The sequence below is a fragment of the Patella vulgata genome, chromosome 7 (genome assembly GCF_932274485.2).
Source record: "Patella vulgata chromosome 7, xgPatVulg1.2, whole genome shotgun sequence".
Classification (NCBI taxonomy): Eukaryota; Metazoa; Mollusca; class Gastropoda; family Patellidae; genus Patella; species Patella vulgata.
This window is the reverse complement of record NC_065885.2, coordinates 17666010-17686461: the sequence shown is the minus strand read 5'-3', so window position 1 is coordinate 17686461 and position 20452 is coordinate 17666010. Positions and strand designations below refer to the sequence as shown.

General features: G+C 37.4%; 1 protein-coding gene across 2 annotated transcripts in view; it reads right to left on the bottom strand.

The window, feature by feature from the left end:
- Window positions 1-3968: 3968 nt before the first annotated feature.
- LOC126827727 (uncharacterized protein DDB_G0283697) overlaps window positions 3969-20452 on the bottom strand; it is a 31615-nt gene continuing 15131 nt past the window's right edge. The window contains exons 3-6 of one of the 2 annotated variants that reach the window (XM_050557222.2): window positions 15574-15815; window positions 14190-14322; window positions 12743-12943; window positions 9728-12344 (exon numbers count right to left, since the gene is read on the bottom strand). In XM_050557222.2, the coding sequence (XP_050413179.2) occupies window positions 11332-12344; window positions 12743-12943; window positions 14190-14322; window positions 15574-15815 (1589 nt within the window). In that variant the 3' untranslated portion in view covers window positions 9728-11331. Of the gene's footprint in view, window positions 7739-8934; window positions 9391-9727; window positions 12345-12742; window positions 12944-14189; window positions 14323-15573; window positions 15816-20452 lie in introns of those variants that run through there. The other variant, XM_050557223.2, reaches the window with a different exon arrangement.

The window sequence follows — 20452 nt, the reverse complement described above, 5'->3', positions numbered from 1 at the left end:
GAAGAAGCCCAATTCTCGAGAACGTAGCTGAATTCCACAGTACCGATCCGCGTTACGAGAGGGAAACATACGGGGATAAGGAAGGATTCCTTTTGGCGAAAAAAGCCGAATTATTGTGAAAAATAGAAGGCAAAGACCTCAGAATAGCCCTTAAACAGAATTGGCGGTACAGCGTTATTTTAATCAATTTCATATTGTACGTTAAAAAGGAACAGGAACCGTAAGAAGACTTTCTCCGTTTGGAAACCGTTCCGAAAGCAACACACGCCTGTCTCGATTTAAATTCAGTCTCGGGTCAGTTATTTCCGGTCGAATACGGATATAACGAAGGCGTACATTAAACAGACGAATGCCAACCCCCTGAAGATCAAATGCCGATCAATCCAACCATAGGCGTACGGACTCGCTGACAGTTAGGGGGCAGAATCCGAAATGCCCGGGTTTACAGACAGTGGCGCCGGTCTTCCTGGAGAGGCGAAGAAGCGGAGCTTACCTTGTATGCCCCCCCCCCCCAAAGAAGATTTTGGAATATTTGACGGCTACTAACATGTTTTCCTGCTATTTCAGCCCGTGAACAAAGCAACTTCAAAGTGGTCTAATATAGCTTAATTAAGGTGGCTGACTCGAATTCCAATCAATCGTTTACAATCCACGAAGACGGGACCGTTTGGAGAATATTTTGAAAATTTAACTGCCGCAAACGCGTTTTCCTACTATTCCAGCCTGTGAATACAGAAACTTGGCTGACCCGAATTCCAAACAATCAATCAATCGTCGCGGGATATGGGGGCCTCACTCTCCCGGAGAAAATTTTGAAAATTTAACCACCGCAAATGCGTTTTCTGCTATTCTAGCCCGTGTAAGCAACTCCAAAAGGATCCAATGGTTTTGTAACCGAAATACCACTCTGAATTCCAACCATCCAATCAGACTGTTGCAGCTGCATTCACAAATAATAATCGATGCCCGAAAAATGTCGCACAAAATAGAGTGGCTCCATACACAATGTTTAAATCCATAATCAACTCAGTACAAATTCGTGGTATTCAATTAAAAGAAAAGTAAAATTAGTGCTTCATTAGGGATCGATGACAGTTAGGGAAGCAAAACTAGAAATGCACGAAAAAATTTCAGGTTTACAGACAGCGGCGTCGGTTTTCTTCGAAAGGCGAAGAAGCGTTTTACTGTCATTCCAGCCCGTAATATTAGTGTTTTATTAGATTTCGGGCACTTTATTTTACCAAGTAGATGAAAAAAATTTTTTTTCACTTTACCCGTCTGCCCAAAAAGTCAGCTTGCCCGAAAGTTAGGGGGGCAGCTGCCCCCCCCCCCCCCCTGGCTCGTACGCCTATGAATCCAACGCGAATGCCGCTGCTCCAATGAGTAGGACATTGGTTCGCTAACATGGAGTTCCAGTGTTGGATCCCTGCGTTGGCCGAGCAAGTTCATCGTGATATTTCGGCGTGGTTCCCCCAATTGTTAGTGGCGTAGAACGGAGGGACTGGCAAAGGACAAAGTATAGTCGTTCGGATGGGACCAAAAACCGAGGTCTCGTGTACTCATTGGCGCGCACGTAAAGGAACCCTTGACATTTGGAATTCGAAATAAGAGTTGGCCATAGCACCGCTGTCAGAGCAAAATTAGCCCCGTAGGAGTAGAACGATAAACCCCATTTCATTTCCAATGCATTCCCAATCCGCTCTTTTCAAAGTAAATAACTTAACACAATAGATAAAAATCGTTGATTTAATTTGGTTATAGAAAACGCCATCAATAATTAATGTACATATGTAAATATATATATATATGTATATAGGGAGATAATTTGTTACAATTAGCAGGGATATAAACAAATTCATATACAAGAGATGACAATTTCATCTCGATGGTTTTTTGTTTAAAAATATAACTTTATATATAATATAATATGATTTATGATAAAACTAAAAATAACTATTTTTAAAAACAAGGCGTAACATATTAGCATTATAAGCTGTAAGCAGTGGAAAGCAAAACAACAGACTGTTTTCATAATTAGACATTTATTCCCCTTTACAAACTTGCACTGGGCGTGCATTGCACTGCTATAGGCAAGAAAGAAAATTATTTCGAATCTTTCTCAACCCCACCACCCCAATGTATACGTGCATTCCAATATGCTAAACTTATATCAAACGGAAGTATCATCAAGAACAAAGTACTGTACCTTCCATCGAAGCAAATACCAAACAGGAAAACAAATAAATTAACATACTTAACAATAACAAAAGCATAAGATACATAAGTTGACTTATAACTGTAAAAGATATATAAGATTCAACTGACGAAAGCAAAGGGCAGAGTCCAATGGTTAAGTGAAAATCGATCGAATCAACTAAATATTTTCACCCTATATATTTCAATTTCATGTATGTTAATGTACTATTGGGTCGATTGTAGGTCTGTATTTTATTCGTATATACGATTATAAACAGGCCCGTAGCTAGCGAGGGGGGCGGGGGCGAGTGTTTAGTTGGGCGCCCACGACGAGATCATTTCGTTATATATAAGGCGCCCCCCCCCCCAAATGGTGAGGCGCCTCATAATGAATCATACGATTAACACCACAACTTGATTGATGGGCTCCCAAAACGGCGTGATCTATGGGTGCCTTATCCCAGAGGGATAATGACAATATATGCTTGTCGGGCCGCACATAATGCATAATGCCGCGTGAGATTGGTTGGGCACCCACGACTTGATCAATGAGGCGCCCAAAACGGCATGATTGGTGGGTTGTCTCATCCCGGAGGGGTGCCCATAATGCCGACATTTGTGCCGCCCAACCAAGAAACCGACCGCATATCGACGCCCGAAGAAATCTACCATAAGAAAGCCAAATGGAGATTGTAGGAATTTTCCAGGTCAAATTCACGATGGGGATGAGACTGATTCAAGCTCGCACCAGGCATGATAATTTTCAAAATTCTAACAAGTCGCACTCTAACCCGATTCCGAACTTTTAGTTTTTATCATAAATTATTATAGGTACGCTGTATAAAGTCGTATTCCTTCTTTCAAATTTGTATCAAAATATCATGATAAGCCAATATCGAAAATTCAGCCCCAGGATTGAAATTTTCTGTCATTTTCATAGTTCCTCTCCTCCGGTACAAAAGCTATTTTCCAAAATTTTCTGCAGGGAGAGCACCCTAGACCCTTCTCCGAAGGGAGGCTCATCCGCGGTGCCGTTCGCCGTGGATCTTCAAGTGTAGGTACATCGGCATCCCCAGAAGCCCTTTCCCCGCCCCAACATTTTTGGGCTAGCTACGGGCCTGATAAAAAAAGCAGTACTGTGCTTTTGATCAGCATTATACACCCTTCCTTAAAGAATTCGTGTGCTATACCATAGACATGAGTCCGATTATTAAAGGACAAATCGGTGTCAATCATTATCATATATGTAATAATTTCTTCGAAGACCAAAAGTTGTTTATGAGAGGCTGTGAGAGGATGTCTGATAATTCAAAAAAGAAATTGAATGTCACTAGATAAGGGAAAACGAGCAAAAATAGAAATAGTCCATACGTTCCCCTGTTTTTATAAAAACATGGTAATGCACGGACTTTTGCTATTTTTCTCGTTTTTTTTTCTTATCTAGTGACAGTCAATTACTTTTTTGAATTGTGAGATATCCTCTTACAGTCTCATATAACAACCTCTGGTCTTCGAAGGAATTATTTGTGAGCAGAAATTAGCCCGTGTATCTGTTATCACTCTTCACTTCAGTCAGTTATATAGAGGGATAACTCATGTTTTCCTTTTGCGTTCGTCACTTCCGATTCAGGAAACCTGTATTACCCAGCTATCGTAGCAATGATCTCTGTGTTAAAATTATGTTTGGAACATATTGAACGAGTTCTATCACATATGTGATAATGACTGACACGACACCAATATTGTCCTTTAATTCCGTGGCCATGCATTGGGGTTTTTGTCGGAAAAGGATTTTCACAATTACATAAAGGTCGGCCTAACTACCTATCAAACAGTCTAGTTCAAAAGCAAAGCATCTACAGTAATACAGTGTTAAATTAATACCACTGCCTCATTAAATAACAACAATTAATGAAAAGGAAAACCAGACATTATGCATATTAATGATATTTGAGATAGATAAAATTAATTTTAAAAAAAAAACATTTCCTGAGAGAGAACAAAAAATGATTTAGGTGTGAAATTTGAGCGTCAGTTCATGTCTCTATCCACTTGATGATTGATTATACTATACGAGGCGTAAAATATGTACACCTCCATGCTTGACTCTTTGTAAGCAACTTCACGACCCAAAGTCATCCGCATTGTCGTAGGTGCCGCCAACTACATATGTTGCACACGGGCGACTTTCTTGGGAAATGTTTACGCGATTTTTAGTTACACCCATATTGCTAGAAAAAAATGCCCGCGTGCAGATCATTGTGATGGCAGCAGATTTTGATTTTTGTCGCCGTCGACCGGTTGCTGAATATCAAAGTAGTTTGATATTCGGCGACAAAGCATTGCTCGTCGTTTTGAATTCGCACAGCAAGCAATGAAGTGGGGTATTTTGGGGGTTATTCGTTATGCTTCACCAATCAGCGCTGGCTAAAATATCATGTGATCTTACAAAATGGCAGCACCAAAGTATGACAACATGGCTGTTTTCTTAACAATTGCTTGTTTCTTCAACGATTCTTTATCGACTCATTAACAATTGTGGATAGGGGCATCTGTAAGATTTCGTAGCTTTTGTCCCAATCCTTTTGTACTGCATTTATGTTCTGGTTCAATAAAATATGTTTAAAACAGAACAATTGCTACAATTAATAGCCTATGGTTAAGTGATGTTTTGATTAGTAACCCTTTTCAGGACCCAGCACCAACACAGACTTGCGAATTTTGTTACAGCTTAATACAGTCGCCTCAAGATAATAATTCGGAATTTCTCTGATTGAAAAAACTATAAATTTCCGTAAAAACTTAATCGATGCTTGTTTGAATGATATTCAAGGCCATAACTGTAATCTAATTCCAGCAATGGTTAATGAGCCCATTATAATCGTGACCATTACTTGAAGAATATGATGCAAACCAGTCACTATAAAGACATAGTATAAGTAATGGGTAGACTTTTGGGAAAGAAATATGCAAATGATACATACATGTACGTCATTGTACCATGACATGGTTCCATGATGTTTTACAAATTTCTTCGACAAAAGTCTTATCCCAGTTTGTTCGATTTATATAAAGCTGATGAAAACTGCACAAGGTTTAGCTTTATCAGTCTATCAACATTAATTAAGTATGCCCCTTTAGTCAAGAAATAAATTATATATTAAAAAAATGTTACTTCTCGTTTTTTAAAATAATAAAATAATTTTAACTAAAGCTAAATTAACAATAACAATTTTTGAGCATAGATGGTCAAATACAAATATATACTAGTATATCTGAATGTTATACTATAAATATAGAAAGCGAAATAAATTATTACAAGAAAATATATACCACATTAAGTGCAAAGTATATACGGTAGTAAAAAAACAAGAAATGTATACGAGAAAGAAATTAATGTGATCTACTGCTACCGTTGTCACAATCTAATCAATTGTCATTTACACGATACGGTGGGTCGCATTAGTTTCTATGCACATTTACGTCACCTCTTTTTATTACCCCTACCACGTTTGGTCGTCAATATTTTTATAAACGGGACACGGTCAATATCCAACTTAATCAATCAAATTAATGCTGTTTTGGGGGTACTGAACTCCAAAATCTCCCTATAATGTCAATTTAAATAACTTTAAAAATGTGATCCGCCATTTAAAAATCCTACACATGCCAGATGTCAGCATAAATTTCTTGTTTTAAACTGGTCATAATTATTCTACAAACATATATAGGCCTAATATGTACTCATATAATTAAGATGACAAGAAACTATTAATAATTTCTTAAAGGCCCATACACAAATATTTCGTAATCCTTTGTGCCCGGTCGTAAAATTTCAATCAACAGTAAACCAAACTTCACAGAAGAAGCACTGTCTTGTCACCGGCTATATGTCCTGACACGACCTATTAACTAGTATGCTGCCATTTAACACTTGCTAACTTACACGGAGTTAAGTTAAGAACTATGATCCTATTAAATTCTGTGAACATCCCTGGCAAGAAAAATGCTGATGAATTATTTTGCTTAAATTAACATTAAACTTTTTAAAAAGGTTTTCAAAATGTATTGCCGTATTCTTGATTATGATTATAATTTATAATAATAGCAGATTGATTATTCTATGACCGGCAGTCAATTTGTTTTATATCCGTGGTACATATGAATATATACGATTATCAATATATGATCTATGATTAAACTTTGATAACAGCAGTACTATCAATAACAAGTGCTTTCTTATCAATTTAAATTTCAGTTACATGAAAAATGTCTTCTAATCCCTTGTGGCACACACTTTCGATGCATCCTAAAAGCACACCCAACGACTTGTAGAAATTATAATACAGAATAAACGCACACGTAATGCCGCGTGGAAACCTAATGTCCGCTACTTCTCATCGGCTTAAGTTATAGCTCTTTGACATGGATAATCTATCACATTTAAATCACATTGAACCGCCATCTACTTCAGCAGCAGCCGTCGTGGAATTGACCTCTTAGAGCTTGAAGAAACATATCCAGTCCGTCAAAATTTCGTAGTACACAGATACTGTTAAATTGATTAAAAGGCACAATTTTTATCAGACTTGCGCAAGATGTATCATCACTTCATCATCCTCCAGACCTTACTTTGAGCATCACGTCAAAATGTTCTGTTTTACCATGAAGTGTTGCGACTTATTCACTGACAGATGTAATGGGCATCTCAAAATTCCGTTCACAACCCTTATTAACGTTTTGTTGATTGTCTGACTGATGATGGTAAAATACAGCGAAGTGGACATATAGACATAAAGACATTGCAATGCATTTTGCTTCAACTAAACCTGACTTTCTGGGTGTGAAGAAACAGCTCGTTCTAGGTCTGGTGACGGAGAGCGATCATCATCGTCCCGAAAAGCTTTATTTTTATACATGGAAGAAATACTTGGTCGTTGGTCGTCTGGAAGAGAACTTTTTGGATTGCGACTGCTGCCGTCTGAGGAAGCAGATCGCGCATAATGTGATCGTCGACCATGCGATCCCGGACGACCACCAGATTGCGATCGCCTACCGGAAGACCTCGACCGTGATCTCCCACTAGATCGATGTCCACCAGATGATGATCGCGGCAATGATCCATTAGATGACTGTTTGTCCTGTGGTCGTGATGACCTATCGCCACTACCACGCGATTTAGTAGCATCAACATTGTCCGATTTATCTGGCTTATCAGACACACTGTTTCTTTCACGAGATCTCCGTTTACTTCCGGTTCTCGATTCCCGCGATAATGAACCATTTCGCGGTTCATTTTTCTTATATTTAATTCGTTCAGTACTGCTGTCGGCAGTCGTACTTTCAAACCCTTCGTTAAAATACACATGCTTTTTATGATACGCGACCTTTTTACCTCGATCCTTTGCATCGCCGCCGTTAGGATTATAGGTAACATTATTGTAACCGAACACGGAGTCGTTGCTGCTGATACTGCTAATTTCTTGGCTGCTATCTCTATCATGATGTTGTTGTGCCTGAGATGTGTTTGAAGCAGAATAATCTGAAAGGAAATGGAAAGATTTTTATTTTAAATATAAATAACACTCAATGTCTCTGACTGGTCGGTATTTTATATTGTGAAAGTTGGATCTCTACAAGAAATATCAGTCCTCAAATGGATAAATTCCGTCTAGAATTTACAAAAGTATGAACTAAACATCATTCAACATACTTTGTCGACAATGTAGCCAAAACCCTTTTCGCCCGTCGCCTGTTAATCTGATTGAATCCAAGCCGGATTTTTTAAAAGTGAATTGGATTTTTCGGAAATATAAAATTTCTCCCGACTTAATCCACGCTATAATGTACTCAGATTGGTTATTTAAGGTTTAATTAAGAAATCAAGATATAAACACTAGATAATCCGATTAAACATAAACAAACATCACGGTGTACTATTATTTGCATACGGAGCAGCACAGATCGATGGAATCTCAGTTCATCATATCCACGTAGATACAGACCGGAATTGAACCGTCTTCGGACTTATTTCCCTATAAGAGATCAACCGTTGCAATATTGTACTTAATTGCAAGGAATTCACATATCGTTAAATTCAAGCCAGGGATCTTAATTAGATGTTACATAATCAATTGAAATACATTTAGTGTAGATTAAGGCTTGTAAAAGTAAACATTGTCCGAAAAATGCAAATGATGTTTCGGCGTCTTTTAGTTCTAGCCAAAAGTTATACATTTCAATTTTCAGCAAACATTGCATGATAAAGGCATTAGACACACCGTTGCATAGTACAAATGATGGATAGCAAGTGCTACGAACATTGCTTAAAGCGGTATTATGGAAGATTAGATAAAGAGCTGATAGTTCTCGCTATAATAGTTAAAACATGCATAATGTAAAGGGAATATGCTGAACAGTTCAGATAAATTACTTCACCCTGGGCCCAGAAAACCATATTTCAACAACTGTGTAGCACCGATTGTCATTTTTACAGTTGTTACGACAATAAACAAAGAAAGTCTCGATTATCCAACTTCCGTTGAACAGCAGATCGGATTCAAATCCATTTAAAATCGGACCCATCAGATTATGGTCTTGCCATGTTAATAAAATATCTAATTAATAGTTTATAATATTTAAAGCCTACATAAAACCCTGCAATAGGCAGATTTAGTTCTTGCATAATGGCCGTTTAATAAATGCGTTTTGTCCGTTCAGATTTCCAAACATACTTACTTGAAGAAGCTTTTGTTGACCAGGAGGAATCGGCTCTACTCGGCGGCGCTTCTACATTGTGAACATTAACACCCCCCTTTTCGTCACGCCGCACTTTCACAAAACAATAAATAATCACAAGAATGACAGCTAATACAACCACAAGAAGTGCTATCACAATGCCAATAATTACTCCAATATTTAAATCACCATCCACCATTTTGATTGATTTTTTGTTCAACAGCTAAACTTTCAAGATGTAAATCATAACTACATTAATAATCCATTTCCCTTATTCGTTGTCTTTTACTAATGTCATGAACGTTTAACTATCTGCAACACATATTTCTCTTGGACAAGATTTGATTGTGGATTGTCTACCTTGGGCAATACACGCGTGTTTCACACTAACAATATTTACGAGAACATTTCATGGGATTTCATCTGAAGTTAAAGTTTCATAACATGCACCATATTCTGAAAGTCAAAGGAACAGAAATTTAGGTTAGTTTTCGCAATTGAAGTATGTAACATTTCAGAAATTGAACTGTAGCGAGCATCAATGCACCATCTGAAATAAAATGGTGATAACAAAATTTTACAATGAAATTGAAGGCTACAAATTATTTTTAATGAAATAACAACACAATAGCTTTCCCACAAAAAACGGTCTGAACTGCAATATTAAATTGTGTGCAAATTTGTCAAATAAAGAAGATAATCTCATGAAATGTCCTCGTATTTTCAGAAAAAAGTAAAGAAACAAAATAGGCATGCTCGCAAACAGTTCATTTTCTGAAACGCAACACATTTACTATTTGAATATTTTATTATGCAAATATAGAAGACTAATTATATACAAAACAATTCTACAATAAAAATGGAATGAAAATATTCACACTGCAATACAAAAAGCACTAATAGAATGTAATCAAATACAATGTACAAAATGATATGACTGGTTAAATAAAACTCTGAAGTCATCATGATATACATGTAGTAGGAAATTATTAAGAAATAAAAACATTTTGTTACAATATTAAAATGACGGTTTATGTTAAAATAATTCAAGATGGAAAATAAAGAAACCATTTCATATATTAGTGAAAGTCGATTAGTCTTTGTTTACTTCACATGACTTTTGAGAAATCCTACACCAGGACATCTTAAATGTGTTTTAACTTAATGATTGATGTATAAATACAGAATTTCACCAAGATGATAAGGTTCCGTTCTTTTAAATACAGAACAGGGCCCGAAGTTGGCCCACAAAGAAATTACTTTAAAGCGAAAAATCGACCAAAAGCTATACAAATGAAATGAAATAGGGTTTAACGTCCTACTGTTCTGCTCCTAACCTGGGCTAATGAAGACGGGCATACGCCATACAGTGTGATATGAGGGAAATTTTGCCCGGGCAACGGCGCTACGGCCTACTCTTATATCGAATTCCAACTGCCAAGGGATCTTTTACGTGCACGTCAATGTGTACACGGGACCTCGATTTTTCGTCCCATCCGAACGACTAGACAGGTGTCCTTGTCAGGCCCTCCATCCTGCATCACTGACAAGGGGAAACCACGCCGGAAAATCTGAATGAACTTTCTCGGCCAATGCAGGGTTCGAACACCCGACCTCCAGACTAGCGAGCCAGCGTCTTACCCACTTAGCCACGTGATCCCCACCCAAAGCTATACAGAGGCATTGTAATTGTTCGTCTTAAAGTAACAATTTGTTACTAATTTCATAAATCAACCTTTACCTGCAGTAAAATTATATTATATTATAGCTTAGTGTACAATAGAAACACACCATACTTCTCAGAAACAGTTTTTCGAAATGCAATTTCATAAATAAGTTAGCAACGAAAATGGCGTTTACTTACAATAAGCGAAGTTAATGAGAGATGAACAAAGCAAATTAGTCCAAATGGTTAGAATTTCAAAATTATTTGGTACATTTAAGAATTATTTTGATTAAAGGCTGATTAACAATGACGGATTATATAGAATTTAAGGCAGTTCTCTGGTCAATTGAATTCGGAACCCTCCGAATAACTATATCCATTTATATTACAAATTATTCTCCTTCCCAACATATTCAATTCATAGAATTACTGTTGTCATGGCACATATAAAACATGGAATAATTGTGACCGGCGATGACACAAACACACAATCAAATTTAAAACTATAAGGCAAAATAAATATCATTTAAACATGACTGTGAGACAGTTTTTATGAAACAAATTCTAATTAAGTTTTAGATCCCACCCCTTTGGTTCTTAATGTTTCTATATCTTGCTCACCAAAAACATGCATGAATTCCAGAATTTATAGAAGCCAAATTGAGATCTATACCTTTATAGATTGTCCATGGGGAAGATAACCAAATTGACAATAAATGAAACGAATTAAGCTAATAATCCCGTCTAGAATGACGATCGGACGATCTTGACCTGCCATTCCTGCCGCTTGCCGAATGCGACCTTTGACGACTAGATCTCTCTGAGCCCTTCCTTCGTGAAGTATCAACATAATCAGAGGAGGCTGATCGACCCCCTGTGGACGGGGTCTTATATCGGCCAAAGGTGGAATATCTTCCGTTTGATTGGGATTGCGACCTTGTTGAATTTGCTCGAGGTCTGGAATTAGAAGACGATCTGCGGTGGGGTGAATAGGATCGGTCTCTCTCCCTATAATCACGGTGCTCACTGTCCGTGCGACTTCTTCCCCGACTCCGTTCTCGTTCCCGTGGTCTTTCCCGTTCCGAACGTCTCCTTTGATCGTATTCCCTATCATACTCCCTATCTCTATGACGACCATTGTCATCCCTTTCGCGTTCTCTGTAACGGCCATTTTCATAGTCCCTATCACGATGGTCTCTTTCCCTTTTATAGTCATAGTCCCGATCATATTCACTTTGATGCCGACTCTTTTCGGATCGGGTTTCGGAACGTGTACGCGGACGTTCATGTGCTCTATCTTTGCTTTCGTTTCTCTTGTTATCATAATCCCCACTTTGTCGGTTCTTATCTCGGTGACTCCGGCGTCTTTTACTTTCCACAATCTTCTCCCGATCTCTATCCGATTGATATTCAACATCGGAAATATCGGTGTATTCTATGTGTGGTTTATCCAGACTTCTCGTGCTACCGCTACGAGATTGGCGATAAATAAAGCCATTATGTGACTTCTTGTCCTTGGCCAACTTAGTCGTGTCCATCGTAGCTTCACTGTCATAAGCTTCGTTTTTAAACTCTTTATCAGATTTCAGGATGGACTTGACAGACTTTTTAGGACTATCTGGTTTATAAGCAGAGTTTTTATAGGTTGACGGGGCATCTTTACTGTCCACGCTGCTATAATCCTGACTATTATCATGGGAATAGTGGCGTGATGCGTATGATGCGAAAGTCTGCTGAGAATAAGCTGAAATATAGAAGGAAAAAAAGTAAATAATGGTTCTGACGGACAGTCTTCCCAAAGTTGTGTTGGCATCTTGATGTTAAACCTTATTTTGTCCTACGACGTGTATAGAATATACTCCACGTGGACACTTATTTTGTGAAATTGCTGATACTAAAACGAATTGTTATTTGGACGACTCTTGTCATGCATCAGACTCCCGCCAATCCATCTTCGAGGGGAAGATTATTTTTTTTTATTTCTATAAATTATATATGACACAGCAACAGCTATCATGCAAGAGACGAACTTTTCCAAAGATTCGTCCATTAAATCCATTTCTTCTGGAGTTCTTTAACCCAATTTGACAAGCAGATCATCTCAGAATGGTCTTGCCTTTCTTTACACTAAGGTTAACTTACTTGTAGAGGCAGCTTTGTTTGAAGCTCGCTGTGTATCCTCCATTCTTTGCTTTTTCTTTACTCGCACTACGATGAAGATGATGATGAGAACGAACGCAAGAATAATGACGGCAGCAGCAACCCCAATTCCAGCTATTGCGCCATCTGTTAATACTTCCTGGCGCCAATTAGCTGCCGCTTGCTCAAAGTCTAACACCGGACCTGGAATAAAACGAAATGTTTTAAATACTGGTGCATGGTGTGCATGGTATACATGTATAGTATTCCAATATTAGGCATTCCCACCAGCCTAATAATTGACTTTATTTATTTTATCGTCAATTAACTGAACGTAATATAATGAATGTCCTCAGGTTTAGAATAATCAAGAACCACGGGGCATGGTATGCTTACTCTTTCTAGAACATATGATGCCAATTCTCATTTGAGGAATTCGCATAGCTAACAACTTTTATTTTTCTTTTGCAATAGATTAATAAAAAATAATTTTTATTTCAGGAAAAAGTCCGAAACGTTGCATACAATTATACATGACGTCATAGCAATTTGTCTTTTTATCTCGTAATCACGTGATTTACTTTATAAGTTCAGAAATTCAAATCTTATCGAAGAATCACGTGATATGCCAAAACTTGACATCGATTTTTGAATGCAAACCCTTCAGAAAATAAGATAATATTCTAAACTGACATATATAACAATTTGGTCATAAAAAACTTATCCCATTTTGACTATAATAAATTATTCTATAACCTTTATTGAAGTGGACATCTGTCGCTGATAAATATATTACACCCAAGATTTCAAATGACTTACAGTTTCTCCGTCTTTCTTTATAACACGTGGTTTAACGCCCTACATTTTTGTACCAGGCAGTTTGATATTTCGAATTCAAACATGTTAAGGGTTCTTTTACGACCACCAACATGTACATTGGACCTCGGTTTGCTGTCCCATCCGAACGACTAGACACTTTTCCTGCCACTGACAAGGTGAAATCACTCTGGAAAATCCAGGGAACTTTCTCTGCCAAAACCGTGATCGAACACCGAATCTCCTGCTTAATGGAACCAGTCTTACTCTCGGAGACATCATGGCTCCCCTTCGGATTTATTTATGTACTTACGGGACCCTTTGACAAAGACTACGCGGGACCCAACTATTCAGCAACGTACTAACAATTATTAAATATTTAAAATGGCTTCATATTTGGTTTGTAAATTGAACGTTCGGTTAGCCAACAGGAAACGGACTACTGATTAGTTTAATATGCAATATAATATGTCGGAGAAAAGTTCAAGACTTTGGAAGACTAGTATCTTATCTCATAGAGATCGCGGACCTTCTAAAGGCACGGTACTAGACAGTTTCCATGGGCCATAGAGTGTGATCTATCACTGTTTATACCTCAATTTTTAAATCGTTGAATTGATTGAGGTGGACTTACCTTCTGTTGTTGTAAGTGCTATATTAAATCGGTAATTAATAGCTTGAGGTGTCTGTTTCACCAATTTTATTACAAGACGACTGTATGCCGTTGTCCATTGCATTCCTGTTCCTGATTTACAACCCAACGTCCACTAAAAAGGAAAACAAAATTCAAAATAATACTTTACATAGAAAATATTAGATGGGCCGTGCACACTGTGGCGTGCACGTAAAATATCCCTTGGCAGTTGGAATTCGATATAAGAGTATAGTACCTCATACTAATTAAAACCTGACTTAATTAGTTACCAAAAATCGAGAAAAACAGTAGAACACGAACGCCGTCCTGTAATCTGACATTTGCAAGCGGGTTCAAATCTACCCAGTTCGGGGTTTGATTAAACATTTCATAACTTGTGTATGCGAAAAACTTTACAAGAAAATACGCTGGTAAAAATCTAGGTCGAAATAGTTTTCCACATCAATGATTTCTGCTGTAAACTTGAATTCTGACGTATGGTAGGTTTCATGTGTCACGTGTTAATATCACTTATTTTGGGGCTTCCTCTGATTAAACGATTGATGAATGATTTGTGTTGAGTATTTTAGACTCCGGTTTAAATTTTATTTATGACTCATATAAATAGGATGACAATTACATCTTTTGTAGGAAAAATGAAATGAAATGGGGTTTATCGTCCTACTGTTCTGCTTCGACTGTGCTATGGGCGCAGTTTTGCCCAGACAGCGGCCCTGTGGTCTACTCTTATATCGAATTCCAACTGTAAATGGTTCTCTTTCGTGCGCGCAAATGTGTACACGTTAACTCATTTTTTTTTTTGGCCCATCCTACGTCCTACACTACTGACAAGGGGGAAACCAGGTCGGAAAATCTATAGATGAACTTTCTAGACCAATACCGGGGTTGAACACGGGACCTCCAGGTTCGCAAGCCAACATCTTACTCACTCAGCCAGCGTGGCTCCCTATCTTTGAAAGGGGTGATGGCTGGTGGGATGTGATGGTGTGACGTTAAACCCCTATTTCATTTCGATTAATATCCTTAGGTGTGGAGTGTAGAAGACCCAAACTTCAAATATCCACTCTTGATACAAACATTTGCATGTATATACATACCAAAATCACTGACAGTTTTAAGATGTTTGAATTAGTCACTCTATGTTTAAAAGTAAAAATCGAATGTCATTTGCTTGAAATCTTTTAAACAAATCGGCCTGTATCTGCCACGCAACGCGATAAGCTGTCTTATATAGTCAATAGGCGTGGGTATACATGATAATGCAGTGAATTTTTGCTCTTTGAGATTTTAAAAATTACATTTTGAAAGACGTGGGGGTTTGCTGATTATACACGTTAAAGACGGTTCTTCATCCTGTACTTACCCTTGGCTTGACAAGGTGACTTTGTGCATCAAAAAGTTGAACAAAGGTTCCACAGTCATATATAACGATGCCAAGAATAAATATCCGGATACGACGACTGGCATCTACCCGGAATTCTACTGTACACGAATCACGTGTTCCTTCACCCGATGGAAGTTGTGGCGGGTTAGCGGACACCTGAAGAACGTCAGTATCTGTAATTGTGATGACTCCCCGATCACAATCACTTCCAGACATATCCACTGAAAGTAGAAAATATTTTTATTAATAAAAATATACAGGCTACAGGTATGATTGCGTTAAAAAAAAAAATAAAACAGCTCTCGAAAGGACCGGTATCTGTTTATATGCCTCGGTACTCCTAATCTGTTCTAATGGAAAATAAAGATTATCATAACATTTATTTTGGACAATGGGGGTTAAAGAAAAACAGCAACAGAGTTTGGAAGAGCTGGTATGGCATCTGCTTATTCTTCGATATTCTTTCTAATCTGTTCCATATTATGGGAAATGAAGATTCCCATCAAATTTATTTTGGAGGGGAGTGGATTAAAAAAAAAACAGTTTGGAAGAGTTGATGTCTTTTTATGTGCCTACACTCTTAATTATTATGATTAATTTCTTTTGTATGCAGGGTCCAGAGTAGTGGATTTATGAAAAAACAATCAACGATGCACGTGTCTCGAGTTCCACTACTCGCTTGTAAGTAACTCTGTGGGGTTTCTCTTGGATTTCTGGTTTCTGCCCACTGCCAGGTGCCCGTACGCAAGCAAATTATTGAAATTAAATATACCATGCTAGTTATTGGTTCTGATGTGACGTAGTTAAATCCCATTCACACAAACACAAAAATAAGTAAACTGGGTTGATTTCTTATACATGCACAACAAATTTTATGAGGCATCACTTGGTCTTAAATATATTTGAACTTTGTTTGTAGTGCAAACAAATACATCTTAAATTTATTAGTTATTTGTATTTAAGGCTGTAGAGCTTAATGTTGTTTTTATTTTTTAATTTATGTCAGAGAATTTATTTTACACCAGGTGAAATAAACATGTTTAAGGGGTCGCTTGTTGATCTTGTATCGATATATTCAGGGTCGGATTGCGACGACATTCATTTATGGTACATTTTATTTAAGAACTAATTTGGGGGATCCTTTAATATTGGGACCCCTGACTACAGCCCAGTCAGCTCCCCCCCCCCCCTGTTTAATCCGGCCCTGGATATATTTGACCTCTTGTCACGGTCAGGTACATGTAGTGTGTATCACGTTATGGGTTATTAATGTAATATATACATATGAGATATGATGGTAATTACTTTTCTCTTGTTGCGATGTCAAACTGTCACTGATATTAAACCTTGATAGACTGTCACTGATATCAACCAATCAATAAAAGACAATCAACAAAACACTAGTCAAATATCAAACATAGAAATCGGGAGGGGGGGGGGGGGGTAAGGTAAAGTAAAAATGTAAAGTGCAAAAGTAAAGTACATGTAAAACAAAGTAAAGCAAGTCCAGTCACGTCAAGTACCTTACATGGAAAATAAGAGAAAATTTGCCATGGTAAACTTTAGTCTTACTGTATTTACGAAATTATTGAAAATGAAAATAACCCTTACATGTACATGTATTGTTTTGATGACCATGATTTTCTTATAGATCTATGGTGCTAAAAGAGTTTATAGATTGTCTGAATGACGTCATATTCGGGATACTTGCACTTCCTATAAATAATTGTTGGTCACAGATGGCATTTTTAAAAATATAACTTACAATGTACATGTAACGTACATACATGTATACAAAAAACATATCAGAAACAGTGGTTCTGGCCCACTCACTACTGTGGAAGTAGACGTTAAATCACCAACTATTTATCCACCAGAACAGCCTAGCACGTTGTCCACTGTATATGGTGGTCGTCTCTGGTTTCTGGTTCAGTAGTTTAACATGGGGTCAGGAATTCCACGGTTCGGTTAATTAACCGCTTAAATACTAGATTAGCTATAATTATTCATCATCTGTTACGTCATAATCGTCTTAACATTCCAGACAGGTACACTATTTTCACACTGTCGACATGTGGTGGCCTTTTACTTCATAGACATTAAGAAAGTCACTTCCACGAATAGGTCGACTTGACAACTTCCACACCTTGACAGTTTTACTCCAGTTAAATGGATGAGGTACAGTTATACCCTTGTTTTCACCTGGGAAAATGTATCATCGCGTCTTAAATTAGCAAACTGTATGACCAAATGATAGCCCCAACGCAACAGTCGCCGTATTTAAACATATGCGAGAGAAATGGGGTTTAACGTCCACACGACACAAACTAGGTCATTTCGGGACTAACACATGGTTCAATTTTATTGCATTAATTTGCTTGCGCGTAGGGGTACACGGGAATCGAAACCACGTCAACTCAATGAAAGACCTTATGATACAATGAGCACGCATTAATCATGCCCCCCCCCCCTTCTTAAACATATACAACTTCTCATTTGTGGAGTTTATACAGCTAATAAACTTGTACTTCTGTATGAGATATGATGAGCATTTCCTTCAGCTACATATAATGAGCAACTTGTTTATGATTAACACAGGTGCAAACACATTTTGACGTATTAACCACTGACTTGTAAATCTGCAGCGGGAATCTCCATGTCAGTGTCATGATTAGAGTACCATATAAAGCCCAACCCTTGAATCATGAAATATGGTGCGACTGACGCATCGTTAAAAAAATCTAAACTCTTAAATACATGCTTTAGGAAGATTAATTTCTGAGCAGCTTGGAATTTCCCCGACTACGTGTATGTTAGCTTCATTCCCCGACTACATCATATGTTAGCTCCGTAAAGATGGGACTATAGGCGCAATATTTTCAAATGACTTAAATTAATGTTAGAGGTTGGCATGGGAGTTGGGTACACATAAAATGCTGGCATAGAAGTTGGGAACAGCTACTGAGAGTCAGTGTCTGAGAAACAAGTTTATCACGTCAATAGATCTATGCTCTATTTTCCATGTGGGTTGCTACTGTATGGCCTATAATTTGTGGGATTTATTATATCGTTCAACATAAATTTTAAAATGTGACTGATTGACGTGTCGTTTGTACATGTACTAGATATGTTACACTATTGGGGCTTTTATACAGATTTACATGTCGGCCAAGGACACATTTAAAAAATGAATGAATAATTGACAAATGTATTTGTAGTGCAAAAAAATTTCACACAAAACAGTGCACGGTTGGCTACATTTGTTGTCAACAACAAGGTTCTCTTTTGTCTTTTTGAGCACACTGCCCTAAATGTAAGCCAGAAGATATTTGGCGTGAGTTGTATATTATATAACAACTCAAATATGTTTTTTCTTTTAAAAGAAAAAAAACGTGCAGTTAGTGAAATTTTGCATCTATACCCAAAAAAAACCCCCATTAAAACCAGTGGCAAGCCTCCTGTAATTTAAAGTGCACTAGACAGAAAGGCTGGTTACCTATTTATATTATATATCATAACAAAGTAATAATAATAAAAAAAATAATGTCAATGAAATTTTATATAGATATCGTGTAAGAACAGCATAAAATCTAGAAGTCCTTAAAATAACCTTAAAGAAAGTTTGCATAAACTTGAAAATGTTTAACTTATATTTGTATTCATTTAATTAAAACAGCATTTAATTCAGCTTGACGGCAGGTTGGCAGTTGTATCCCCCGCTTCCTCTGGGAAGTTTTGAAGAACATCCCTTTGTTGTTGATAGCTAAGGGCATCCTAATAATATTGCATCTTCTTTCTCAAAGTCTTGGATTTATTCGAAACGTCCTTGTTGGACTGGATGGCAGTTTCATCCAATCAAATACCGAGTAATAAAAAAGAAATACAAGAAAGAAAGAGAGAGAGAGAGAGAGAGACGGTCGGTACTTATCAGGTTGTATGTCTTTCTGTTTATTGGATGTAACTTAAGAAAGTCATTGGAACCTTGCTTTATGTGACTTGTATTCTTTTCTTGTTTAAACATCATTCCAATCGGCATTATTGATAAAAAGCATACATTGTACGTACATATATCGTTAAGTTCATTGCACTTTGAATTAATCAATGAATAAACAAACCCAATATACTAGTAATCTAGAATGCAGTAAGTGGTACATGTATTGTTGATACATAATCTACTAGGTGGGTTGTGTTTTTTATTAAATGAAAATGGAAGTGGAAGTGGCAACTATGCATCAGTCCGTCTGCAACCGGTCTGTATAGTCCGTTAAACTGGTTTTAATGAAGTGCATATATATTTGTGGTTAATGGTCAACCTATTTACTTGTAATAGTGCAGTCACTAGCACGATGTATCATCATACCCTCGAGGCAACTATATATCATTGTACATGGCCATATATAGTACAGGTGCTCGACATTGTAGACGAATACCTGTACTGCCCCGGGCAATTGACCACAAACTAAAGACATCCGACAAAATGCGGATTCACGAGCATGTTATTACGCAATGGTGATAATGTTATCGTGGAGTAGTCATCGTTTTGTGGTTGTTTTGTCTGTCTGTTCTCGTCCAAGAAACCTTTAACGAGCTTCCATATTATGAACCCCGTTGACAGTTGTTGTCGGTAAAGATTGAAAGGATTTAGGTGAACAGTGGTTCCAAACATAATCAAAATCCATGCCGTTATCTTTACAGATTAGCTAGGGTGATGAAGATTGTAAATTATAACTTTTCGTGCAGAAATGACGTCTTTTTTCTGTCTATATTCCCGTCTCTATTAACCCGGACGGAGCAGAATGTGGACTTTTAACCACATTTCGCCTCATATCCGTCTATATTCGAGTGCGAAGGTACTTTT